The sequence below is a fragment of the Corvus hawaiiensis genome, chromosome 1 (assembly GCF_020740725.1).
Source record: "Corvus hawaiiensis isolate bCorHaw1 chromosome 1, bCorHaw1.pri.cur, whole genome shotgun sequence".
Taxonomy (NCBI): Eukaryota; Metazoa; Chordata; class Aves; order Passeriformes; family Corvidae; genus Corvus; species Corvus hawaiiensis.
In genome coordinates this window covers 35,809,182-35,834,307 of record NC_063213.1, presented here as the reverse complement: position 1 = coordinate 35,834,307, position 25,126 = coordinate 35,809,182, and the positions used below count along the sequence as shown (strand labels likewise).

General features: G+C 39.4%; 1 protein-coding gene across 2 annotated transcripts; it reads right to left on the bottom strand.

The window, feature by feature from the left end:
- Positions 1 to 1,130: 1,130 nt before the first annotated feature.
- Positions 1,131 to 24,927, bottom strand: TOPBP1 (DNA topoisomerase II binding protein 1). Of its 2 annotated transcripts, XM_048300300.1 has the most exons (28): positions 24,895 to 24,927; positions 24,517 to 24,604; positions 23,809 to 23,943; positions 23,115 to 23,258; positions 22,415 to 22,596; positions 22,105 to 22,298; positions 21,106 to 21,285; positions 20,034 to 20,203; positions 19,352 to 19,515; positions 18,129 to 18,376; positions 17,521 to 17,840; positions 16,579 to 16,751; positions 15,333 to 15,544; positions 14,485 to 14,765; positions 13,033 to 13,206; positions 11,971 to 12,080; positions 10,797 to 10,920; positions 10,265 to 10,417; positions 9,669 to 9,777; positions 8,866 to 9,058; positions 7,827 to 8,053; positions 6,585 to 6,748; positions 5,530 to 5,644; positions 4,806 to 4,969; positions 3,770 to 3,910; positions 2,737 to 2,826; positions 2,123 to 2,284; positions 1,131 to 1,768 (listed from the first exon to the last, which is right to left on the bottom strand). In XM_048300300.1, exons 2-28 carry the CDS (start codon positions 24,595 to 24,597, stop codon positions 1,625 to 1,627), a joined length of 4,554 nt encoding a protein of 1,517 aa, XP_048156257.1. In that variant the 5' UTR covers positions 24,598 to 24,604; positions 24,895 to 24,927; the 3' UTR covers positions 1,131 to 1,624. The 2 variants fall into 2 exon arrangements, with proteins under 2 accessions (XP_048156257.1, XP_048156268.1); XM_048300311.1 differs by lacking the exon at positions 24,895 to 24,927 and having other exon boundaries at positions 7,833 to 8,053; positions 24,517 to 24,870.
- Between the last annotated feature and the right edge of the window lie 199 nt (positions 24,928 to 25,126).

Sequence of the window (25,126 nt, the reverse complement as noted above, 5' to 3'; positions counted from 1 at the left end):
AATGTTCACACCTATTTCAAATGCCTGCAATGCAAAACAGCACTTCAGAGGTAGAACAGTGAAACCAACAGTTAATTCAAGGTTAAAGTTAATTCAAAATGTGATGTAAAGCATTAACAGCAGCATTATTTTCAGTATGAGGATTTGGAACAAGTTGGAGGTGTTTGATGTCCACAAATACCAAAAAGCATCAAGCGGTCATGAACAAAAAAACCAAAGCAGGTGATAAGACTGTAGTCACTGCAACTCAACATAGCAGTCTTGTCACAGCCCAGCCCCCAGTGATAGGGGGACATATTTCACTTCTTTAAAAGAATCAAATCCCTCACATTCATTTGCAATCCTTCCTGACAATTCCTTCAGGTCATTCTGACAGCAGGTTGCAGAGCTCTCCGACAAAAGATCCACTGCAGTAAAGTAGGAAGCAGAAGCACAAAGTACAGCCTTGCACATAAAGACAAGGTGCTTTCCTGTTCTCTCTCACCTGGAGACCCACAGCTCAGCTGCCTTGTCTCTTCCCCAAGCAGCAAAGGGTTAGTTCTGCCCAGCCCAGAGTGATTCTCCAGGTTGCACAGGGCTTAGACGCTTGTGGCTCAGTCTTGGATCTGCAACAAATACTGATGCAAACTCCTTCTAGACAACAGTATTCAGCAGCTAGAAAATAAATGTAGAATACACCCTTGCCTTCAAAACAAAAAAAGAGGTAAATTAAATAGACTTCAATGTTACATGAATTTTTCCAGACAACTCCACTGGTCCTGTGCAACTGAATGCTGTGCTTTTCTGTTCAAACAGGCTGTAGTAATTCCAGCTGCTTAAATACAGCTCTTCAAGTTCCACGAGCACACTTTTGCCCAGACTATGACAGTGCACTCACATACACAAAGTTCAGTAAACACAGACCCAGACCCCACTGTTACTGAAAAGGTCAAACACTTTGTCAAATACTGTGGTTGTCTGACTAAGAACATTTCCAGCTGCCAGAAACTGAAGTCTTTGTCTGGCTCTGGTTCCTGTAACAGAGTCAAACAGGGAACATGGTCAAGACAAACTTCACCTCTTGAGTAACAGAATTGCTTCTACAGTTGCAGAGCAAATTCATTAGCACTCAGGATGGCAGCAACAGCACCTGTGATCTATAGAAAATTTATTACACTCTCTAGTAGTACAAAAATTTACAAGCCAGTTCTTTTTGTCTGGTTTCCCTCTTCCCTTCCAATAGAAAATACCAAAAGATGAAAAATTAATGTAAAAATCTAAGCCCATTACTACATGGGAGATGCAATGAAATTCTCATCAACTGGTATTTTCCCCAAAACACAGATAAAAGATGTGATAAGTGTTTTACAAATTATTTTTTAACTATTATTATACAACTGTGTCCACAGACAAAATCACTAGTGGGATAGTTTGGACACATTACAGTATTTTTTGGATGAATTCTTGCCATATTTTTAGATGCTACTGGTAACCAAAGCAATCTTTCCTGTAAGTATTACTGCAAATTTATTTTAATCTCAGGACAAGTTAGAGGTGAAACTCAAAGCTTTTAATTTTTTTAGGCAAGAATGAAAAAATATAAATATGAATTTAAAAATGTACAAATTAAGAACAGAGAATATGCTTAGTGTATTCTGGATCGCTTGACTCTGCTCATTTCTCCCAGTGCTTTTCTTTTCTGGGATAATCCAGTTCCAAGATCTGAGTTATTCTGAAGGTAAGACTCGGCTTCTGGCAGGCGGTAAGACTCCATAGGGGGAGGTGGATCCTTCAGTAGGGAAAGAAAAAAAGAAGCAGAAGCACAAGCTTAGCAAGAAGAGCAGCTTCTGAGAGAACAGAAACAGCTCATTAGTTGTCTAAAACTGAAAATAACAAAACAAACATTACACACCTACATTTTGAATGTGTTTTGCAAGCAGCTCCCTACCCTGCAACAGATCCCACTGCCAGCAGCAGAACAAGTCTTGTTAGAGCATAAATTTGAGGCCACAGATCCAAGCCCTCAGCATAGGCACCTTGTGGCCACAATTCCTGGCAAAGCAGGCCTGTGACTGGTAGAGCAGCAGTCCCCTGCAGGGGGCTGGGGCTGTGTGGCAGGCGGGGATCCCTCGGGCATGCCCACCTGGATGAGGTAGTCAGCGATGTACTCCGGTTTGAGGCAGTTCACTCCCTGGGCTGCCGCCTCTGCCACGTTAACCCTGGAGTCGTCTGGCTTCAGCTTACTGAAGTCAGCAAAGAGGTGAGTCGCTTCTTTAAAGAGAGACACAGAATGGCCAGAAAACACCTGCAGACAAAACATGACCCACGAAAGTTTAGTTGTGTTTCTTCCCCAAGACAAATGAAGTTCATGACCTTTAATTTCACTCAACAAATTAACAGAAACCAGTGGGAAACCAAATACCATTTACAGCTACATTCTGTACCATCACATAGCTGTCCAGAGGGGTGATCCTTCTCATCACAGCAGGGCACAGAAATTCTATCCTCAGTTCCCACCAGCACTACTGACTTGGGTAACCTCAGACAAGCTGCTCTGCCTGACCACTTGCAAAGTGAAGACGACAAAGCTTTTTCCTCCCACCCTTTGACCATTTCTCAGCTACCCTGTGTAAGCAATTCTGTTCATTAAGACCTTTTACTCACATGAAAAATGCCCAGCACAGAGTTAGACAGAGAGAAAAAGAAAATTAAACCAACAACTATGTATTTAATTATTTTTTTCAAACAACTACATACTTTTGCTCCTCCTGACTGAAGAAGGCGCCTGAATCCCGCTTCCTTGGTTTGATCAACGTTCAGGATTACTTTCCAACCACTGAAAGCTCCCTAGATAAAAGACAATTTAGTCAAAAGTACACTGGTACTGAAAAAGTACAAACACTTAATGGATCTATAATTTACCCCTTTTGAGAATATCTATCAGATGAAGACTTGCAATTACCTAGGTTTGCCTTTAAGTGTACATGCCAGAAAAAATTTCCACAGAACATACTATTGGGCCACAGTCAGCAGCTTGCCACCCAGCCCCTTCTAAGGAAAGACCCTTAGCAGAGAGTATGCTTTCCAGAACACCAGACGCTGAGAGGAATCATATATTAAAAGAACCCCAGTTACTTGGAAACATTTTCCTCTGTTTCCCCACCCTGCACTTAGTTACAGTAACAGCACCGAGGGCCAACTGGTTGCCTCCTACAAACACTCAAGTGTGGTTTCCAAGTAGGCAAAGGGCGGGGAGGATTTGTTACAGGCATTCCTTTTAAAAAGGTTACTGTAAAACACACATTTTCCCGGACATAATTGAAATAACACCTTTCAATGAATCCTCAGCTGCAGTGCCTGATTTGAGAGAGGAGTTGAAAGGCTTTGGAGAGTTCAAGTCTCGCTTCCAAAAATCTCACTGAAAGACTATGAAACCAGTAACCAGTTTTGGTTTCCTAGCGGAGCTGAGTTAGGTTGGCTCTCCAGTCAGAGCTCTGAAACATAAACATCATCTTCCTGGCTGAGGGACATTTACATACATAAGTAGCCAAATTCTAGCTTTGCAAAACATGAACACTGGTTCAGAAGAGACTAAGACTTTAATGTACCAGCACAGAAAGTTTTTAAAAAAACAAAATTACTTAACTAGAATATATCAAGCCAAGACATTTTGTTCTTGATAACAAGACAGGTTACCTTCCATTGACAGTTAAGTTTTTAGTTTCTTGGTGACAGTCTCTGTCCTGTTCACCCACATTGTACAGCTTACATTACAGGAGTATCTATATACCTCAACAATACCAGTTTCTTGACTCCCTTTTTGAATTCTTTTCCTCCACCTCATGGCTGCCAGTGCTAGTTTCTTCTGGTTTACATTGATTCCAGACAAAACATTAAGTACAGAGTTACTTCCCCACTCATAGTCTTCTTCCTGAAACAGCCATAAACTTGAATTACAAAGCAGTCCTGCCAACTTTACCAGCAGGAAAACAGATTTTAAAAACCCACACCACATAGAAAACATAAAACCCTGAAAAAAACCCCATCTCACCCTAGCTATATATATGGATTTTATCTAGCCAAAACAGCTGTAGGTAAAATTTGAGATATGGCTCTTAATTGCACATGCATATCTAAATTAACTCATGTTTTCTGTGACATCAAGTCATGTACACAACTTGATTCCTCTTGCAGTTACATGTACCATAGAAGTCAACAGCAGGACAAAGAAACTCACTACACTGGACACCACTGATTATATTTCTGCAGTGTCTTCCAAAACAATGAAAGTTGGTTTTAATACAAAAGGATATGAAGCAGTCTACAGGCATTATTTTAAAGTTAGCCTGGTCAATGTAAAAGAACTGCCTGACCCAGGAGAACTGCAAAATTATCAGTTAGGAAGGCATCAGAAGAGGCAGAGTTCAAAAATACTTATGTACATGGTTATAGAATCAAGTTATTTAAAAATAATATATGTTTATTTATTGAAAGGATCAAGATTTTATTCCTGGTTTAACAAGAGCCATGTAAATTTGCTGATACCGGTGAGAATTTACCAAAAGGTATTCAAAGACTCAATTTTAAGAAGCTATTATAAAAAGCGTAGGTATTTTCATTTATCTTACATCAGGAGTTTGGTCTAGGACTAGTTTTCAGACAAAGCTGGCCAAAAACGTCTCAGATTTTGGATTCTGAAACTCCCATGGGTTGGGCACCCTAAACTAGCAATTGGTTTTGAGAAGTTGTCTTTTCCTAGTAGTGCAAAACAAAAATAAATGCCAAACTGTAAAACCTACTAATGTCCTAGTGATAGGGTCACATGCCTGAACAAAGCAGCCAGCTCCTCTACATGCCTCCAGGTAGGAACGATGAAGCACCCACTTTCCAGCTGCCATCGAAGCCAAGAATTTTTCATTCCGAAGGGGATGTCCCACAACAATGTGTGTGCAACCCGGATCAAAGTACTGTTTCTCAAGTACTATTCCACCTTGAATTGAGGAATGAATTTGATTCCAATTATCTCAGTATCATGCTGTACACAGAAAGGATCAACTCAAAGTGAGAATTATTTGAATCACTTAATGATGAATAAGTGAAATGAAAACTCATTGAAAAGACGAGATGAAAACTCAAATTTACATTGAGAGTATTATCATTGAAATGACATGGACAGAAGCTGCTAGGGAGGGAGAAGCAGCCAGGAAAGAGTGGCTTTGTAAAGTACCACTGCAACACAGACAGGAACAAGAGACACCAGAAGACAGCCCATCCTGGGCACTCCCAACAGTGAAGAATGAGGCTGTTGTGAAGACAGATGAAAGAAAACTATCAGAAGACAAAACCATGGCTGTTTTATGGCAAAGCTGATCACTCACATAATAATAATAATACATCCAAAGAATTGCTCACAAGCACAGAAAGCCATACATTTGAGACCTCAAATCTGAGGAGTCACTAACAGAAGCACTTTCTTTTCCCCAACAAGCCACAGCTGAGCAGACACACACAGACATAAACAATTCTTTGTATTTCACAAATATCTGGTACCTAATTCCTCAATCAGGTGGCAGTAATCAAATCTTTCTTGAGGATTAAGAGAAGACAGCTGAAATTTACGGAGTTTTTCTGTTTCTTCATCAGCCTTCTTATCTTCTGTAACAACCTAGAAATACAGTAACAGATTTTGAAAATATGACAGAACAATTAGGTTGACAGCTGACTATTTCTCTGCCAAATATTCTGGGTTATTTAAACATTAAGTTTTCTTTTAGCTGGGAAAAGCAGAACCAAACCTGTCAGTCACGTGACAAAAAGCTTGAATCTTATCAAATTATCCTTAGGCTCCTGCTTGAACATCCTCTTGGTTCCCCTTTTCTTCGGGGCACAGCTGAACTAATCTGTCATAACAACTAATCCTTCATTCACATCCACAGAATGCCAGGTTGAACACATGAAGAAATCAGCATTGATCTATCACACTGCCTCATTCACTCACTTTCTATCAAGTCAGAATTCTGTACTATTTGAGGGCCTTTCCACTTACATGACACATTATGCCTCTGAAGACACAGAACTGCTAAAAGTCTGAGCATCAAGTGACACACTGCAGGCAAGACTATAAGCTCATTTTCCTTTCCCTTTCCAAGTTCACAATAAAACTGAATTTTAAAGCAGGTTTTGGCAGAAGAATAATTTCCCATTTGTACCTAAACATAAAATTCCAGATACCACCAAAGAAACAAAGGCCTAACTTTTTTTCCAACATCCTAACATGGCTGGAGGAGTTCCAAGTAATACACATAGTAACTCATCACTCCAAAGCCTGCCTTAGCATTCCAGCACTAACAGGACAAAAAGCTTTATTTGTCTAAATAAACAAGCTTTATTTTTTTAGCAAATACTATTTGTTCAAAATCTCAAAGGAAGGGGGAATATTGAAAATAATAGAAAAAAGAGACTAGAACTCCACAAAAGTAATCCACCTCAAAATTTTAAATGCAGATCTTCATATTTTATATTAACCATCAAATTCAAGATTTCTTGAAGTATTACTTCATCTCTCAGAACACAAATCATCATAAATACTATTTCATTTGACAAACCTTTTCTTTGGGCTCTGGTGCCACAGGAGGGTTAGCCAGGGGGAAAGCAATGCTGGGGGCCTGTGGAGTGGGGATCAAGTTATCTTTAATTGGTGTTTCAGGAGATCTACATATGGGATTCTTTAGACCTTCAATCACATCTCCATCCCCAGCCTCAGGAACAGCTGTGAAAGTAAAGTGTTGTTGCATGACTTGTCTTTGGCAGAATATAATTGTGTATGAGGTAAAAGATAAAATAAAAATAAATAAAAAAAACCCCCACATGCTGCTACAACATGTACAGTTATATTTCACCTGCCTTTCATAAAGATGCTCTTCCTTATACCACAAACCACCAACAGCAATACTGCAATCATGTCCCTGAATGCCTTGCTTAAAAAAAAACAAAACCTCACATGACCTGATTTCTTTGGCTAAACTGCACTGATTTGGTTGAACCAAAAATTAATTGAAATAATTTATCTAATTTTCTTCAACCTCCTCCAGGACAAGGTCAGTTTTCAGGAAGACTGCTGCCACAGAAACTCTACAAGTAAATTGAGGAAAGAGTTGGTGGCAGCAGAAATAAAGAAATAAAGGATTCAGCTATCTCAGAACAGAAAGAAAACAAAAACAGATGAAAAAACATCTGGTTTTGGCAGAAAAGGTATGTTGCTTCCTTAGCTGTAGCAATAGACTTTAGACTTCAAGAAAAACAGGGAACATAAATAAAATACCTTCACTGAATCCTAACCCCAGCATGTCCATCAGCAACTTGACACATCTTGGTTTTTTGGGTCCATGACTTAATCTTGTACCCCAATTCTTCACCTATAAATATTTCCACTACAGTGGAAAAGATGTGGCAGACATGAACTCCTGCAGCTGCTTTTGTATTCCCATTTGAATTCCACTATACTTACCTGAGGTGTTACCTGGAAACCAGCTGTGGTTCAAAACACCAAAAAAATCAAAACAACTTGGAAAATTTTATGAAGTCTGTCAAGTTGTTGCGGTTTTTTTGGAACCACAGCAGTCTATTTTGAGACCAGAACCGCCTTGGTGTTTGACCACAAATGGATGGGAAAGCTTCTCTTTAAAAAACAGCAACACATAATGGAGCTCAAAGACGTGAAATTGTATTTTTGGCGTTTGAGAAATGCCAACAATGCTCACTTTTTTTGTTAGTAAAACTCAAATGCTACTCTATTTTAAAAACCCCAAAGACCAAATGGAACAAGGATATTGCATTTCTAATTTTACCTATACCTGTCATCTCTGCATAAGGTACAGATCCTTTGAGGACAGACTCATCCATGTTCTTATTGGTGTTACTCTGACCTTGCTCAAGGTACTGAGAAGGACTATTAGGCCACTGAAGGTTGCTGACAAGTCTTGCTCTCTCTTCCCTCGCAGTAGGATCATCCCAAATGATCTGCTCACTCTGGGATGGCTCTGTGTTTATATCTGCCAGTGCCTGGCGGGATTGCCTAAGGGGAAAAAACCACAGATACCTTACATACTCATTTCACAGAAGACTTCCATTCCAGAAGGCAATGTGTTAATTATCACATCAACTGCAGCACCCAAGTGACCTCATTATTAGAAACTATGTCTGGGAAAGGGGAAAACTTCAGTATAAAAGCTATTCTAGCATCCTGGCTTTATGAATCTAAGTGTCAGCATATCTGAAAAAAGGCACTCAAAATACCAGATATTTTTATTATATGCATATTAATAAGTTATTACAAAATCAGAGTACCTTACTCTTTATTAAGCCTATTTATTTGCAAATAAGCACCAAGCTAAATGAATAATTTTTGCAAGGGTTCCATTACTTTCTTACTGCACATCAGTGTTGATGGAGATCAAATCCTATTCTCCATTTGAAGAGAAAAGAAAAATAAAAGAGAAGAAACATTCACAGAGGTGCTTTGCAGTAATACCTACTACTTCTTTATGACCTATGTAAGCATTCATAAATACTTTCTTCAAAATCTGTAAGAACATGAAGGAATCTGAAGAGACAGAAAATAAGCCAATTCAAAAACCAAACATTAAAACCAATCATACTAATTTGTTTTTTTTAAAAAAAACAAAAGATACCCACTATGGACTAAGACAACACTCTGACTTTACATAGCACATCCAGTTAAAGATTCTGAATTGCAAAAGAAGCAACTTAAGCACATCAGTAGAAACAGACAACACATCTGAAAACCCTGGAGACCTATTCATGTTTCAATGAGTGTCTAAATGCACGCAAGGACAAAACAAGATACATTTAAATACAAATTGATACCTTAGAGCTTCCAAGACCCTGCTGCGGCCATTTCGCACAGAGCGTGCGCTATCAGGAGTGGCTGGAGAACCATCAAAGCTGCTCCTGGAAAGGGATCCTCTTTGCCCTTGTGGTTTCACTAGTGATGTGGCAGACATGAGCTCCTGCAGCTGCCTTTGGAAATCCTCCCTCATTTCTAGTGCTTGGGTTAAAACTTAAGAGAAGAAACAAAACTTATAATATCACAACTCTCATACTGTAACAAGTGAAAAGTGAACAACTGCTCACTGTTTCAGTGAAAACTGAAATTCCAGTCAACCTCCCTCCTCCACCAGGACAAAGACTATACATTAAAAAGAGAAAAAGTACTTGGGTAAGAGGGTCTAGGAAAACTACATATGCCCCAAGTCTCCTATTTTTAGACACAAGGAGAAATCTCCATTTGGCTCACTTCTGAATTTCCTCACACAATCTAACTTAGATCCACAACTCTTCCATAACACATTTATTTACATAACTTATACTCCAAAACAACAATCTGTCACATTAAGGACAAACTTCAGTGTTTTAAAAACAAAGAAATGGCAATTAAGTATCCTCCAGTGAATGATCATGATTTTCTTGTGGGCTGTCAAGATCTTTAAAATAGAGAGGAAAACCCTTTCCTGGCATCCAGCAGCAATAAAAGCTAGCTGTACTTGACCAGTATATAAATATGCTACCTAAAGTTTCCCGATCTTAACATTCAGCACCTGGAACTGCAAAGACTCATATTGATAGTTTGATATTCCATAAATAATATGAAAACAGTGATTTACATTTACCTCCTTTGGATTCACTTGCTACAGCTTGTTCTTCCCCTATAGCAACCATTTCCTTTATCTGGTCAGTAGTTACATCATCATCAGCATCATCTTCATCCACTGGAATAATCTAAAACCAATGAAGACAAGTAGATTCCTCAAAAAACATTCTTTTATTCTTTTTAACCATGTCTGACACTTGTATAAATTCTGAAGATTATTATTCTTGCCTTAGAGTAAATCTAACCTTTCTGCTACTGCAATGACAGTAGAACAGTAACATGGGTGACAACTCCTAGTCTGCAGGCTTAATGTCTATTAAAGCAAGTTCACACCTTGGCTCTCATTACCTAAAAGAAAAGACATCTATCTTTTCAAATTTGGAAAGCAAATCCTGAAATGCCTGTGTTTTCCTCCATCGCCCTAGAAGATGAATATTACAAATGCAGAAAAACCTTAAGGAACATCTGCAATAGCTGCTATTAATCACTAGCTAAGCCTGATTCAGTACTTATTCATTACTGAATAAGTATTAATGTTTTTATTAATACGTCAATATAACTACTAGCTGAATCCAAATCACCTTATGGAACACACATTCCTATCACACATCATACCTCATTTTCCTCTGCTGGTTTTCCAGTTGAAAGAGGTTTACTGGAGCAGGAGGAGAACCTGATGTCTTGTACTGCACTGATGTCCAAGCTCATTTTGGGATTGTAAGTGTGAGGAAAGAGAGATTCAGGAAGCCGTTTATATTCTCGGGCACTCTGTAGGAACATCAGTTAATAAGAGGAAGATGAGGGAGTGATTGAGATAAAAGAAGTTTCACACCTAAATATAGGAAAAGTACAACAGAAACACTGTCAAAAAAAGTACTTCGCACAAGGGGAAAAAGGTGGTTGCCATTCTGGGAAAAAAGTAGCAGAAGTGTTCAGTGGAAGAAAATTCATTTCTCCTCCTGGAAAAAAAGGTAAATGTATATCAGTGAAAAGAGATCACTCAATTTATTAATTCAAAGTGGGATGCAAAACATTATTCCTTATATATGTTTAGTATAAATGCATACAGATAATCCACTGTCATAGAAGTGGTTTTAAGCCTCTATTTCCCTTTACTTTTAAATAGAGAACAAAACAAGCTTCATACCTCTAAAAGCCAGTGCTCTGAAACAATATGTATACCCCGTTCTTTAACAGATTTGTACTCTTTATTGTTATCATTCTGTCCTCCCTTATAGATGAAGTGTGTTACTGTTTCATCAAAGCACCATCTGGAAAAGAGAACAAAATACAACTTGAAGATGAAATTTCTATCAAAAAGTATCATAAATCCAGCTCAAAAATTGTCCTGTCTCTTATTCAAGTTAAAGTAGTTTTGCCTATTTTGTTATGCCTCAATAAACAATGAGAAAAGAAAGTGGGTTCTTTGCCAGAAAAGACAGCATTCAGTTTCATGATAGAACAATTTCAAACTGCTTTGAAAGCATTCCTGAGGAAAATAAACTAAATAGGATAAACATATGGAAACATATGGAAAGGAGGGGTTTTGCCTCAGGATTTGTTTTGTTTTTATTTAAGTGAGTGGAATTTTAAATCAGTTTCTGAAAAGAATGTGTGATCCCAGATAAGAGCTTTTTCTTTTGTTGTCATATTGAGCTGCAAGTGAAATACTGATCCTTGAAGCTCAAAATAAACAAAATGAGGACTGTTAGTTTTTAAACTGATAAAAACAAGTACTTGCTATCTAATCCAAGTATCTTCAGCATTTCTAAGCTACTGTCAAACATAAGGGCAACTTCCTTCACACCATGAATAATAATACTTATATAAGTCAGTAACAAAACACATAAATCAGATTTAGTGGAAGCAGAAATCTGATTAAATCACAAATGTTAGTTGGTAGTTTCCCTTCATGACAACCTATTTTTCCTAAGCTTTTCTAAGAACACTGACATCTCACTGACTTGAGATGCTTCAAATCTAGAAAATAATTTGTTTTGAGCCAGAGAGAAACACACACAAATTCACATCAGATTCAAAATGTAAAATATAAAGCAAATGTTAAACCATCCAAAATCTAAACTTCTTCAAAACAAAGGAAAAAAAAACCCAAAAAACAAACTGCAGTTCAAGAAGACTTCTGGACAAACATTATGAAGAATACAGGGACTGGGGACGTGGCAGGGAAAGATGGCCTCGTTCCACATCACGAGTGCATGACTGCTGTTTAAGATGGTGCAATCTAATGTTTAGCGATAGCAAAAGGCGTATTAGGATGCAAAGACTTGTAGTTATTTGAAGCCATTTGTATTGGCTGGTACCTGTAGTCTGCTCCAAGAGAAGCTGCTACTGCATTCAGCTCCCTTTGCCTCTTACTAAGTTTTTTACTAACATATATAACAGCATCAGCTAGAGGCTTGGGCTCTTCTTCCTGGTCAAGCAGCAGGGATAAAAACAGGAGAGTCATGACTGGAAGGCTTCTGTATCAATAACAAAAATATTTTAATATTTAGTGAAGCATGTAGTAAAATACACAGTGACAAGAAAGGTAAGATAAACACACTCCCTCTATTTCTGATGCTCCCCTACTCATGCTCAAAACCCAGCATTATTAACATACCATGCACTAGGAATGTCAAGACAAAAGATTCATTCTCAACCAGTCTCCCTAGAACAGAGTCTGCTCCTTTCATTACAGGCTGAACACTGAAATTAGGGAATTATCAAACCTGACACTACTGAAGTATTTCACTGTAGAGGAGTGAGACAAGTAAGACTAAGGAGCTACAAAATAAGAAGTAGTAGCCTTCCCTTTCCAGAGCTCATTAGCTTTCTTGACCCTCCTCAAAAGTAAACAGTGCACTAACATAGCAAGCAATGCATAAATGCTCCCTTTCCTCCTACACCCTTTTGTTTTCTCTCATTTTTTTTCTCCTATTAAGCACCAGAGCAGCACCTTCGAGAGGAAGGCATGAAAAGAAGACACATGCATTAATAAAGAACTCCAAACTGTAGTCCAAGACAAAATATCTAACTCTGTTCAGCTGGAACCTGAGAATTTCTTAAGTGTGATATCTCACCCCAACACTACAAAATCTAAATTGGTACACGTTTATATGCCATGTTACTTAGCAACTGCTTATTCTTCAAGACTGTAGTACAGACAGTAGAAAAAGGTTTTAAAATTCTTTGCCTTCCATGAGGAAATTCTTCTATATTACCTTCCTTTAACTGTCATTGAAGAACACATAATCACATAAATTTGTATTCCAAACAGATCACAAATAACAATTCACAAATTCCTTTGTAACTTACATCACAAAAGATAAAGCTTTTTCCTAATCAAACCTATGCTCCAGCAACTAAACCCCCAAATTTCCTACCACTTCTGGCTGTGCAGCAGCCAATTGAGGGCTGGCAGAAAGAGCTGCTGCCTGCGTTGTGCTGCTTGCCAGTGCCAGTTTCAAGTTTCTGCCAATGACTTCAGAGAGAGGCGTACTCAGTTTCCTGGTTTTTTGTTCAGGACCTCTAGGAGTTTCCAAAGCTTCCAGAGCATCCTACCAAAAAAGAAAGAAGAAACTGACTGGCTTTCATGAACACCTCACAAAATTCTCACTCAAGTGCTTAGTTTTACAAATACAGTAAGAGTTCATACTCCTAAACCAGGACAGCAAACTACAGGAGCAGCTACCAAGTGCAACTGTAATACCACTGCACAAAAGCTGTACAAGACAAACCTAATCTTGGAGTCTGTTTAAGCAAAAAAAGAAGACAAGAGATTCTCTGACGAGATTCTCTCTGTTCACTGCCATCACTGAGAATTGCCCTCAGTGGAAAAGCCAGTGACCAAACACAGGTATTCCTAACCCCAACCAATTACTTTCATGTACTTACACCTTGCCCCACAGGAGATGCACGAGTATGTGATTCTATCTGCACCTTTAAAATACCATTTCACGCTGTCCTTTTTTATACAAAAAGAGAAATTTTGGTCTAGAATATATTACTTTTGAAAATCATCAGAGCTTTTTCCTCATGAATCAGAACTATCTAAAGAGAACATTGGCTTCTTCTACATTTGCAACATGTTTTGTCCTATTGTGGGCAAAGGGATTAATAAATAAAACAGAAAACCCCCCACAACAGAACAGACAACCCACAAGCAACGCCCCAAAACACCTAACACTGCAGGAATTCAATGCATTGACCTTTCAGTTAAGGCCTTGAAAATTAAAAACTAACCCAAAGCCTACCAAAGCACACCTGAGACATTCAAGAGCTCTTCCAGTACAGATACTCTTTAAGTGTCAGGGGGGGTTTTTTGCTGGTTTCTCCAGCCTTTTGTGGCCTTCAGAATAAGACACTGAACCCAAAACCCCAACACATTTTTCAGCTTGCAACAATAGCTTTGTAACTGCTCTAAAGCTATTACATCAGAACATGTCATCAAAGCAGCATTTCATCAGAAAATGCAAACACTTGTTTCCAAATACCTGGAGCAATTTTAAGGTGTCTTGTTATTATCAGTCTTTAGGTGCAAAGAACACCGACTGGATGCTGTCTGAGGTGTAGGACACACAAGCATATGATACAATAAGCACAAAGAAGCTTTGTTAAGGACATTACAGCACTTTATAGTCAATAAATTTAGTCCACAGGTCATTAAGTAAACTATATAAATAAAGGAGCCAGTTTTCCTGGCTTTATTCAAAAGGGAAAGTCTGTATATGAACAGCATAAAAATGGGTAAAAACACAGGTTTCTGTGCTGCTTTTAAGTTTATGCACATCTTAAACAGTAGTGGCCACACAGACTAAAAGGTTTGCAGTAATCACCTTTACATCAAAAGAAGGCTTGAACAACTTGTCTTTGGAAAGAAACTTTGATGGTGTATCAAGATGTAAAGATGGCTCTTTCTGGAGCGGTCCCCCTTGTGCAACAGGGGTTGTCTTCCCAGTATGATGAGAGATTACAGCTTGGAAAGCTTTACTCTGGAACCTGTTGATATCAAGGGGGGTCACAGCTCCTTTTTTTCCAGCTTCAAGGAGATGAGTAGGTTCTGAATCGGGAGATTTAACAGTTGCTGGTGTTTTGCTAAGCTGGGTAATGAAACTCCCTGTATTTTTAAAAGAAACAAAGAAAACGTAAGGAAGCACACTGTTTGTTCTTTTGAACACAGACCCCACATACTCTTATTTAAACAACAACCATGAAGAACTGAACAGAGGGGCATCAAATCATTGCAGACTAACAAGTCTGAAGTCCTAATGTGGATCTGTCATTAATTCCCATGCAAGCTACAGAGCAGCATATGTGCCAAAAAGGACAAAGCTGAGACACTGAGCTTGAATCCAACTGACTGATAACCACAAGACCCCACTGGCTTCACCAGATTTACAGCAAACACATGGTATCACTTCTGTAATCACAACTCAACACCAGGAAAAAATACGGTTGCACATGCAACCTGGTCTAATGGAAGGTGTCTTGGTCCATGGGCAAGGATCTTTAAGGTCCCTTCAAATTAAACCAATCTACAATTCTATGTTAATATTTGGAAAAATATCCTTTAGCTCTAATACTTTGAAGGTGTTAGGAAAAAAACTTCATCATACCTGCCTTCTTTATCATGAACAAACACTACAATGACACAATCATATTCCTAAACTTGCTAAGAACCAACCTTCAGGCTCTGCATTTTCAACCAAGAACTTGCTTTCATCTGCTCTCTTTCCTGTCCTTGCAGACTGCAAAAGCCAAGCTACAGTGACTGCTGGCAAAGTCCACTTCTTTGCAGCTTCATACTTGGAGCCGTTCGGTTCTCTCACCACAAGATGGGTGCTGGCAAACATTCCTTTCTTCGCGCTGGCTTTCCGCACAAAGAATTCTTGGACTCTGCAATTAGATTGATAAAACACTCGTTTAGTCATAAACAACATTATTCTAGGGTACATTTATACAATTATAAAATGTATTCTTGCAACAGAAAAAGAAGCAATAGAATTGATACCTAAGGCCACTCATTTAGCACTTTACAGCCTAACCTACAGAAAAGAAAAAAAAAACCAAAGAAACCCCACCTCCCCCAAAAAAACCCCAAAACAACAACAAAAACAAGTTACACAGTAATGCTTTGCTTCTACCAGCACTGAAAACAATATTTCTTATACTCCAGCAATCTTTACATATCTCATTTTCAAATCATACACTGGGCCTAACATTCTTCAGCAAGATGAATGGAACAGACTTGCTTCCCTTCCGGAGTCAAGCATCATTTCCAAATGAACAACAGGTTTTTTTATATTACGGTTTTTCTCTTATTATCAAGGACACAGTCTTGCAAAAAGATGGCAGGACTGAGAACTCACCAAGAATTTAGTCCAGATAGGCTACAAACCAGATCAAATGATACTCCAAGCTAGACAATTTTGCCATGTCGTGACTAAATGCATTTTTCTTAAAGTTTTTCAAAGATCTTGATGAACTCTAAGTAAATAGGGCACCATTTCTAAGGAGCTGGGATGGTGAATGGGGTTCACCATGGTTACGAGGCTGAGCCAGATGGTACTGAAGAAGAACAGTGGTCCTTCCCTAGATAATCAAAGAGCATCTTGGAGGCCACACCAGAAAACCTGACTTTCATTGATTGATTCAAGAGCAGAATAAAAAGTTGCTGAGACTCAGTTACTGGAAAATAAGAGACTGAGCATATTCTGGTAGAAATCAGACTGTGTGAGTACTGATCATATTTCCTTAAAGGAGAGGAAAATAGAAGAACTATATAATGATGTCTCATTTCAGCACCAGGTTTTGTAAATGAATGGAATTCAAAAGAGCTTTAACTCCAATATTGTACAGAAGAAATGAAATGCATAATAGCAGCACATTGGCTCTTTCAGAACAGGAAGAAACAGTAACAAGAGATATACCTGGCTCCCAGCACTCCTGCCAGATAAACAAGGGAGTCTCTCTCGGCACCGATGAACTGGCTAAAAGAAAGAACACAATCTTCCAGAGGGGTAGCTCCTTCCATTACCAGGACTGGTGTGAAGAGAGGATTGGATCGGATGTCTAAAAGGACTTGCTGTTCCACGCATGTTATCTTCAAGAAGATGAAAGCGAGAAAAATGTAAATCAAGGCTACAACAGCATTTATGGACTCAACAATGAGCAATCCTGCTTCCATCATTACACCTGAGACAAATTGTTCCCCATTGGATCAGACAAATTCTTTTTTAGACCACGTCAGTTTTGTCAAGTTTGACATAATGAGGCATTATTCAGAACTTTTCTGTTACTAAAGTTCCAACCCCAGAGATTCCCATAAAACTGGAGGTTTCCAGTTCAGTGCATGATCTGAGGATCTGTATAGATTTACTTCACAGGGAGTTACTGAATACTGAAAGTTACTAACAGCTGGTAGTCTGTATCATGTGCCTGCTCTTGACAAATATCCTTGGTATTCTTTGACTTTTAAGCTATAAAGGTGACTTGCTCTTCTGCCACAAATTTAAAAAAAGCTATAAAAAGCATGAAAGAAACGAAAATATCAAATTAAATCATTATTAGTCAACTAGCTCCTTCTAGAGTTCATCATTTAGAAACAATGCTGTCAGACCTCATATAAGCCTGGGTCATGACAATGAAGTCCTATTCAAAAATCCTGTAGAAAATGAAGTGAAACAGATAGGACATCCTAAAGTTGCAGAGGCTTTTAATGCAGGCTTTCGTTCAGTACATCTCAAATGAAATGAGGCTAATATCTCAGTATCTTCCTTATATTTAAGCCATCAATAACTGCATTCTGACAAGACAAATTTCTAATACAGATACTTGTTTATTTGGGAATTGAAAAAGTGTAACTCCCTTACCAGCCATGTATTTGTGACAACGTCACCAACAGTTGCCTTCACTGTGCACCCTAATAAAGGTACCACAGCATAGTCTGCAATGGTTCTGCTTTGCAGTGGCAGAACTTCCCCGGCATTGTCCTTTATAATATCTGCAATGCAGGACTCGTCCTCTTCATCAAAACCCAGAAGAAGAAATCTCTTTCTGAAAAATAAGCCTCCTTCAGCCAGTGCAGAAGACTCTGCCAAAGACCCATTACAGACAGAAGGCTGATTCTCTCCTTGAGCAGTCAAGTTAGTAACATCACTGAAGGTTCTGGATGTTAGTTTTTCAACTTCATCTGAAACGGTAAAGAAAAATAAAAAAGAACCAAGCGTAATAATTGTTTGACAAGAACATCAACGACAACTCAAAACAGTTTCATGAAGAAATCACAGTATTGTGCTGTTTTCAGCCAGGTTTTAGTTAAAAACGGTTCTATATAGGCCTATTTAAATTTGAATTCTAAAACACAAAGTAGAAGTTAACATACTAGATACAGGTAAATTTTTAATAAGCAAATTCTGCAAGCTCAAATGCTAATTATGAGCAGTTAAACTTTCTACAGTATGCTGAGCCTAGAACATACCTAGTGTAGGATAGTTATTTACATATTGAGAGAGGAAGTCATCTTCAGCAGCTTTCTGGTGCTTTACCATGTTCACAGCATCTTTCTTCAAGAGACTGGTTTTTTTGGGAAAAATTGACTTCATTCCAGGTTGTTCCAAAATTGGATTCTCTAACAGCTGGTAGTTTAGAGGGATATAGTGCTCCACTGGACAGAGACAACCTTTACCAAATGACTCCAGCAACCATTTTGCTGTCACTATATGAGGCCTATAAAATAAAATGTTATAGAAACAAGTTACAGCAGGTTTCAGACCTGTGAATCTTCTTTCCTCCTCCAAAAATACCAGTATATACACACACATGCACAAAGTCTGTAACACTAATACTGAGCAAGCTTTGGGCAATTTACAACCCTTAAGAGACTTTTTAATTCTTTCAGTCTGAGAACAGAGTATTTCATAATTATTTTCTATAACATAAATTACATCTGCCACTGCTGCATTGCCAAGTTCTTCCTCCTCAATGTACTAACAAATACATGTTAACACCTCTTTTCACCAATAAGAACACTTGCTTTTCTACTCACTGAGGTCACTCATAGCTACCCAAAGACAGTACTGGAAAGCACACGAGGATATACATATGACCACTAGCTTTAAGTCTTCTCATTTAACTCAAGAACTGGAATCAATATCAATATGTGATTCCAAAGAATCATACAGTGGTTTGGAAGGAAACTTAAAGATGATCTAGTTCCAACCCGTCTGCCATGAACAGGGGACACCTTCCACTAGACCAGGTTGCTCTAAGCTCCATCCAACCCGGCCTTGAACTCTTACAAGGACGGGGCACGACAGCTTCTCTGGGCAACCAGAGAAGCCTCACCACCCTCACAGCAAAGAATTTCTTTCTAATATCCAATCTAGACCTCCTCTCTTTCAGTTTAAGGCTATTCCTCCTTGCCCTGCCTCTATATGTCCTTGCCAAAAGTCCTTATCCACTTCTCTTGTAGGCTCCCTTCAGGTACTGGATGGCCACAATTTGGTCACCCCAAAGCCTTCTCAACCTAATCCTCTCAGCCTTTCCTCGTAGGAGAGGTGCTCCATCCCTTTGACCATCTTGGTGGCCCTCCCCTGAACTCACTCCAACAGGTTGATATATTTTCTGTGCTGGGGACCCCAAAGGTGGTGGCAGAAAGAAAACAAGGTGTAACTAGACCTTAAGCAATATAGTTATCACAACCTGTGAGCCGTTTTGTCCAAAAAGTGTTTCAGCTCATCATTATTTTCCCCCAGAATGACATGAGTAACATCTTCATTAAGTTGATTAAATCGAACACCACCACCACAATTAATAAGCCTTCTCATCTTGTCCAACTTCCTGCCACTGAAGCCACAGAGATAGATCTACAAAGAGAACAGAGTAACACACAGAGCCGCAAAAATGTAAAAAAAAAATTAAAAAAAATAGAATGTTTTCATATAATTTGTTTCAACTGCTGCAGAACACAGAGAGTAGTGCTGCAGCTTCTGAGAAGAAGCAAAAAAGTTAAGCATTTATAAATGGATTAATTTATCTTTGCAAATTAATCTAGCATAGCTTCAATGTTTACTAATGGAGTGAACCTCCAAAATCGCATAAACAAAAAAACCCCCCAAATAAACCCACACACTAATTCTAGAACCCATTCACTCTAGTGTTTGAATACAGATGCCTATGAATATAAAATTTTATATTTCTACTACATATTTAATACAGTTATACACACACACATAGACACACACAAGCTACAGCATGTGGAGATATCTAATATTCGTTGCTGACCACGGAAACAATTTACTCAAGCAGAAAGTGCCAGTGTTTCAACATAGTTGCTTTCACTTGTTAAAATGGAACATTTCAAAGTATACATTGTTAAACATACTCGACACCCATCTAACAAATCTTCAGGGGCTTGAAAAGAACTTATGTCCAAGTTTTCCAGCTCATCAGGAAGAGGATCCAGTCTGCTGCTCATAGCTGAACTACATGCAGTTTCATTAACACCGCTTAAATTGATATTGGAAATGTGGCTGACGTCCGAAAGGGTATGATCTTTAAATAAAGTTAAAAATAAAAAAGAGGCATTAGACTTGGCTCAGCTCTCTCTGCTGCTTCATTAAAGAAAATACAAACCTACCACTTATGATTTTGTGGTGCTGTAAAAAAATGTAAAGTCTGAAGTATGAAAAATACTAGGTAAGTAAAACCTTTGTTTTCTTCACACACAGATTGAGCGTGGTCTTACTCGAAAAAGTGCTTATACCCCTCCTGCTTATTCCCTAAAGGATGACACCAATGACATAGCAGCCAATGAGACTTGCTTTCACAGCTTTTATTCTAGTTTTGTGGCCACCTATTAAAAACACTTTTAAAATTAAAAAAGATTCTCTATAGTAGAGAAATCAATGCAAAACTCTGTAACTTAAAAGAAGTAGGAATCAGTACCAAGTGCACACACTAAAGCTGTTTATCTTTCATGCCACCATGCGGGCTTACAAAATACTTTTCTGTTACTATCATGGAATAAGTAAAACCAAGTGTATAATGAAAAAAATAGAAAAATATTATTAAAAACTTCAAAACCAGTATTTTTCCCCCCACCCCCCAAGACTGCTATAAGCTTAAATTCATTACAGACACTTGTTTTAAACTACAAACGTATAAACTATTGTGCTTTTCTAGATATACACCACTGGCTCTCAAGCAGAAAATCATACACCTGATTCAAGTTTACTTTTGTAACAATCACCCACATGTTTCAAGTCTACACATGTTGGAATACTCAATGTGCATAAAAGCAATCTGTTGTGTTTTATGCTTAAGCTGAATCTAGAACCCAAGCTGTCAAACCACTGTTGTAAAAGCAAGTACCTTACTCATCTCAAAACAGTTCTTCCTCCTTAATACAAGTATTTCCTATCTTATTTGAACACATTTTAAAATATCTTACTTACTATGAGGCTTGCTGGTGTCATTTGTAGGTGTTGATGTACTGGGTGCATTATGCAGTTTTGATCCAGCCTCTATTCTATACATTGTCTCATCCTGACAGAAGCCTTTCTTGATGCTGTCAGAAAACCACTGCACAGACACACAGTGCACATTCCACTTTCTGGCACATTCATACTTTTGACCTTCCAGATGTAAACAAAATTTAAAAAAAAAATCACAATCATTAAAAGACTAAAGCATTAAACAGTGATTACTGGAAGATGGCTGGACATTAAGAAATTTATAAATTCAAATAACTGATTTTAATGGACAGATTATGTTTTACTGGACTGTTGATATGCTGTTTATACTCTAAATAAAGTTAGAGTAAAAAAAAAATCTCATGGATGGCTAACTCATGGTATGACGAGGCATTAAAGAAACAAAAAAGGGAAAAAGGCTTTAAAGCATTCAAGCACACACAAAAAAAAAATCAAAAAGTCCAAGGATATTTCACTGTAGGCAAAGAGAGAGAAATTGGGGAAAAAAAAGAAAACCCTTCCTTTCTTCTCACAATAAAAGTAAAATCCTTTCATCTTCCCAAGAGGAAGGAAAAGGAGCTTTCATTTTATTTTAGTAGGGAGTTTGGAAGACACAAAGAATAATCAGGTAAAAAACATCAGGCCACAATCCAGTTTCAATCACAGTACAAATTAAGTCCTATCCAGCTCTCCCAAAAGAAGATTTTTTTTCCTTTAGCCCCTTCTAGGATTTTCTCTTTTCCCTTCTTTAAATACCATCTATGCCTCTAGCTTTTTTTCCTCTTTTGCTCTCTTTCTCATGTCTTTAGAGCAAAGCAAAGGCACCCTGTGTTACTCTTGCCATCAACAGTGATTCCCTAAACAGAAGCAGTAAGAACAACACCAAAGCAAACACAGAGGCAGTTCCAGCTCTTGTGCTTACGCACATTCACACTACTTCAACTCCAGAAGTGCAAACAGCATTTACTCTGTTAGTTTTACCTTTTGGCTCTTGAACTATGAGGTGAGTGCATTCATTCATCTTGAGCTGCCCCGTGTACTGCCCACCATGCTCAGCAGTGAGGCGCTGGACTTCTTTCCTGTCAGAGCTGCTTAAGCCAGTTACACAAATCGTGCAGCCGAGGAACACAGGACAAGCGTAGTCCTCCATGTTAACATCAGTGTACCTCATTATGCTACAGGAGTGAGATAAAGTAGTTATTTTCCAAGTAAACTCAACTAGGAAAAGAAATTAGTCGGTACATAAGATTTACCAGTCCCCAAAACAAAATCAGTTTTGTTTTTTTCATACCGTTGCTGAGACTTATCCCACAATGTCTTAACCCAAGAGGGAAGCAAAACAGGTTTCTTCAGGGAAGCAGCTACCAAGTATTTCTTGCTGCCAACTTCTCCAGCTATCAGATGAGTCACTGACATGTTGAGGTCTCTGTATATACATCCACCCATCATTTGCACATACTTGTGAACTTCTTCCTGGATGGGGAAAAAAAAATATAGAAAATTATCAGGGGAAAAAAAGAACCTACATGACAGTCATGTTCACCTTAAAAAACCCCCCCAAAATGTGGATTTCAATTGTCCCTGATTTCCCCTAAAAACTGTTCAAAAATACTAAACACATCTATATGGAAGCCATAAAAGCCTAACTGTAGTTTCCATTTTATTTGCACTTACTATAAGCAGAACATAATATACTCCAAATAAAAACATCACTACTATGCTGTATGAGTAAAATTTTGCAGATGGTTGACATTTTAGGTAGTATGAGAAAAGGATATCGGAATAAATATAAAGTAAACACATATAATCATATTTGAGGTGTATTAATATGTGAGCAAACCACACATAGTCTACAAGCTACAGAAGACTTGATGGATCTAGACACAGGCACAAGGAGACTTCTATGCTCTGACTGCTGCCTTAGTAATGAGCCATGCAAAGCAAATGTCAACGACAACCAGCTGAACAATCCATCCCTGGGAAGGCCTTACCCTCACATCCTTCTCCAGGCTGGTACAGGACACCGTGACGTCGGCCATGGTCATGTTGTACACGGGATACTCAGCTCTCGGGACACACCGCTGCGACTGCATGCAGTACAGGACTACCTGTGGTCCAACAATCCTACAGCCAAGCTGCAATAAAATAACAGGAAAAGCACAAAGAAAATATGCAGTGGGTACACTGGCATTAGGAAGGCTTTCCTTGTCCCTGAGTTCTGAGGAAGACAGGGTCCTTGGTCTGTCCTCCCTCTCCTCTAGCATCTCCAGGTAGCTGACAGTTTTCACTTTCAGCTGTGGATTTTCTGTACAATCACTGTAGATTTTCTGGCCTCAGTAAATCAGCCAATGCTATGGCTATGGTCAAAGAATTCCAGCTAGCCTATCGCTGTCCACTAGACAACTCCTGGCAGTCAAACCAAATCACATTTATCAGGAGATAAAAGGTGTAAGAACCATCTTAGGGACTCCAGCAGAACCAGCACCAACCATACCATTTATTTTTCCAAATGTTTGAAAATAATCATTATGGTTTGCTGGTCACCTTCTTCCTTAAATACAGGATGCAGTGAAGTTCCTACTGCTACACTCAGTGCAGGAGAGAACATACAGGATGCAAGTGTGGACACAAGTGCTTCTAAAAATGAAAACAATAGAGCTCAAAGTAAGTTGCTGGGTGACATACCTTTTTGAGGTGACTGAAACCCACGCCTTGGAAAGGATCACAAATGTAAAGTGATTTATCATTTTCTTTTATATTGAGTACTGTTTCTTCTTCAAGGATCTGAAGATGTTCTTCTGACTGGAATTCTTTTATAGACTGCAGGTAAATGATGCATACAACATTTATCTAATTAGCAAGTAATTAATAGAGGCAGTCCTGTGCAAACTCCACAAGTGCATATCCTTGAAACAGGTCACAACAAAGCTACCATGCAAACAGATACTGGCAGAAGAAAGAGCTAAAACATCTCATGGGTGTCCCCCTCATTCCCTTGAGTCTTCACAATATTCTGACTTAAATATTCAGCACAGAAGCCTTCAGGACCTGATCCTGCCACATGGTGCCTTTGGCTCACACTAACCTCCCAAGATGTAAAACGATGCACAGTGTCCTTCTAAAGTTTGTGTTTAGATGAGTGACCACCACATAGGCCTTCCAGGCTACATGTCCCTTCCCTACACGTCACCAGGTTTTGAAATTGAAGCTATTTCGTTAAGTAAGTTCTTCAGCAAAATTGCTCTTACACACTAAACACCCCAGCTATAGAAACAGCTTTATTTCCAGGTGTACACATGTAAGCTAGCCTATTGTATGGCACATGCAGCTAACTCAGCCACAGAAATCACATGGCAATTCACCAAGCTCACATAGGTGACCAAACCCACTTACCTCAAGGGCTTTAGAAAAATACTCCGAGCTCCCGGAAGACTTTATGAACTTCACAAAAAACGGCTCCTTACTACTTCTCATCCTTTAACTAAGAAGCAAAACCCAGTGAGCGCCCTGACATTCCCGCCGCAGCCCGGAAATCCTCTCGCCCTGTCCCTCTTCCCGCCGAGCCACGGGCCCGACGCACCCCACCCGGCCTCGGTGGCGCCGACTTCAAACGGGGACGGAGGGGCGGGGACAGGCCGGCCCCACCAGGAGGCCCCTTCCCCACGGGGCCCAAGGCCCGCACGGAAGGGTGGCCGCTGGGCAGCGGGCGCCCGGCACTCCCGGTCCCCACAGACCCGGCCCCACCGCAGCCGCACCCGCCCGGCCGCTCACCCGCGCGGGAAAGCGCCGGCGCTGGCACTGCGCAGGCGCGGGGCGGGGTCTGCACGGTGGGGGCGGGGCCGGGGCGGGGCGGGCCGAGGGGCTCGGCGGGGCTGCGCGCTCGCGCTCCGCCCGCAGGGGGCGCTGGGAGGCGCGTGCCAGGGCGGGCGGCAGAGGCTCTGCTGAGGGAGCGCGGGGCGCCGGGAGAGGCGGGAGGGGAAAATACTTACGGAATCACAGGGGG

Bases quoted from the DNA above. Each gene is read 5' to 3' on its own strand.
- TOPBP1 (XM_048300300.1), bottom strand. From the start codon at position 24,597: ATGAGAAGTAGTAAGGAGCCGTTTTTTGTGAAGTTCATAAAGTCTTCC. The intron at 23,944-24,516 runs GTAAGTGGGTTT...ATTTACCTGCAG, and splicing joins ATTTTTCTAAAGCCCTTGAG to TCTATAAAAGAATTCCAGTC. The intron at 4,970-5,529 runs GTACCAGATATT...CCTCAATTCAAG, and splicing joins CCACCTGATTGAGGAATTAG to GTGGAATAGTACTTGAGAAA.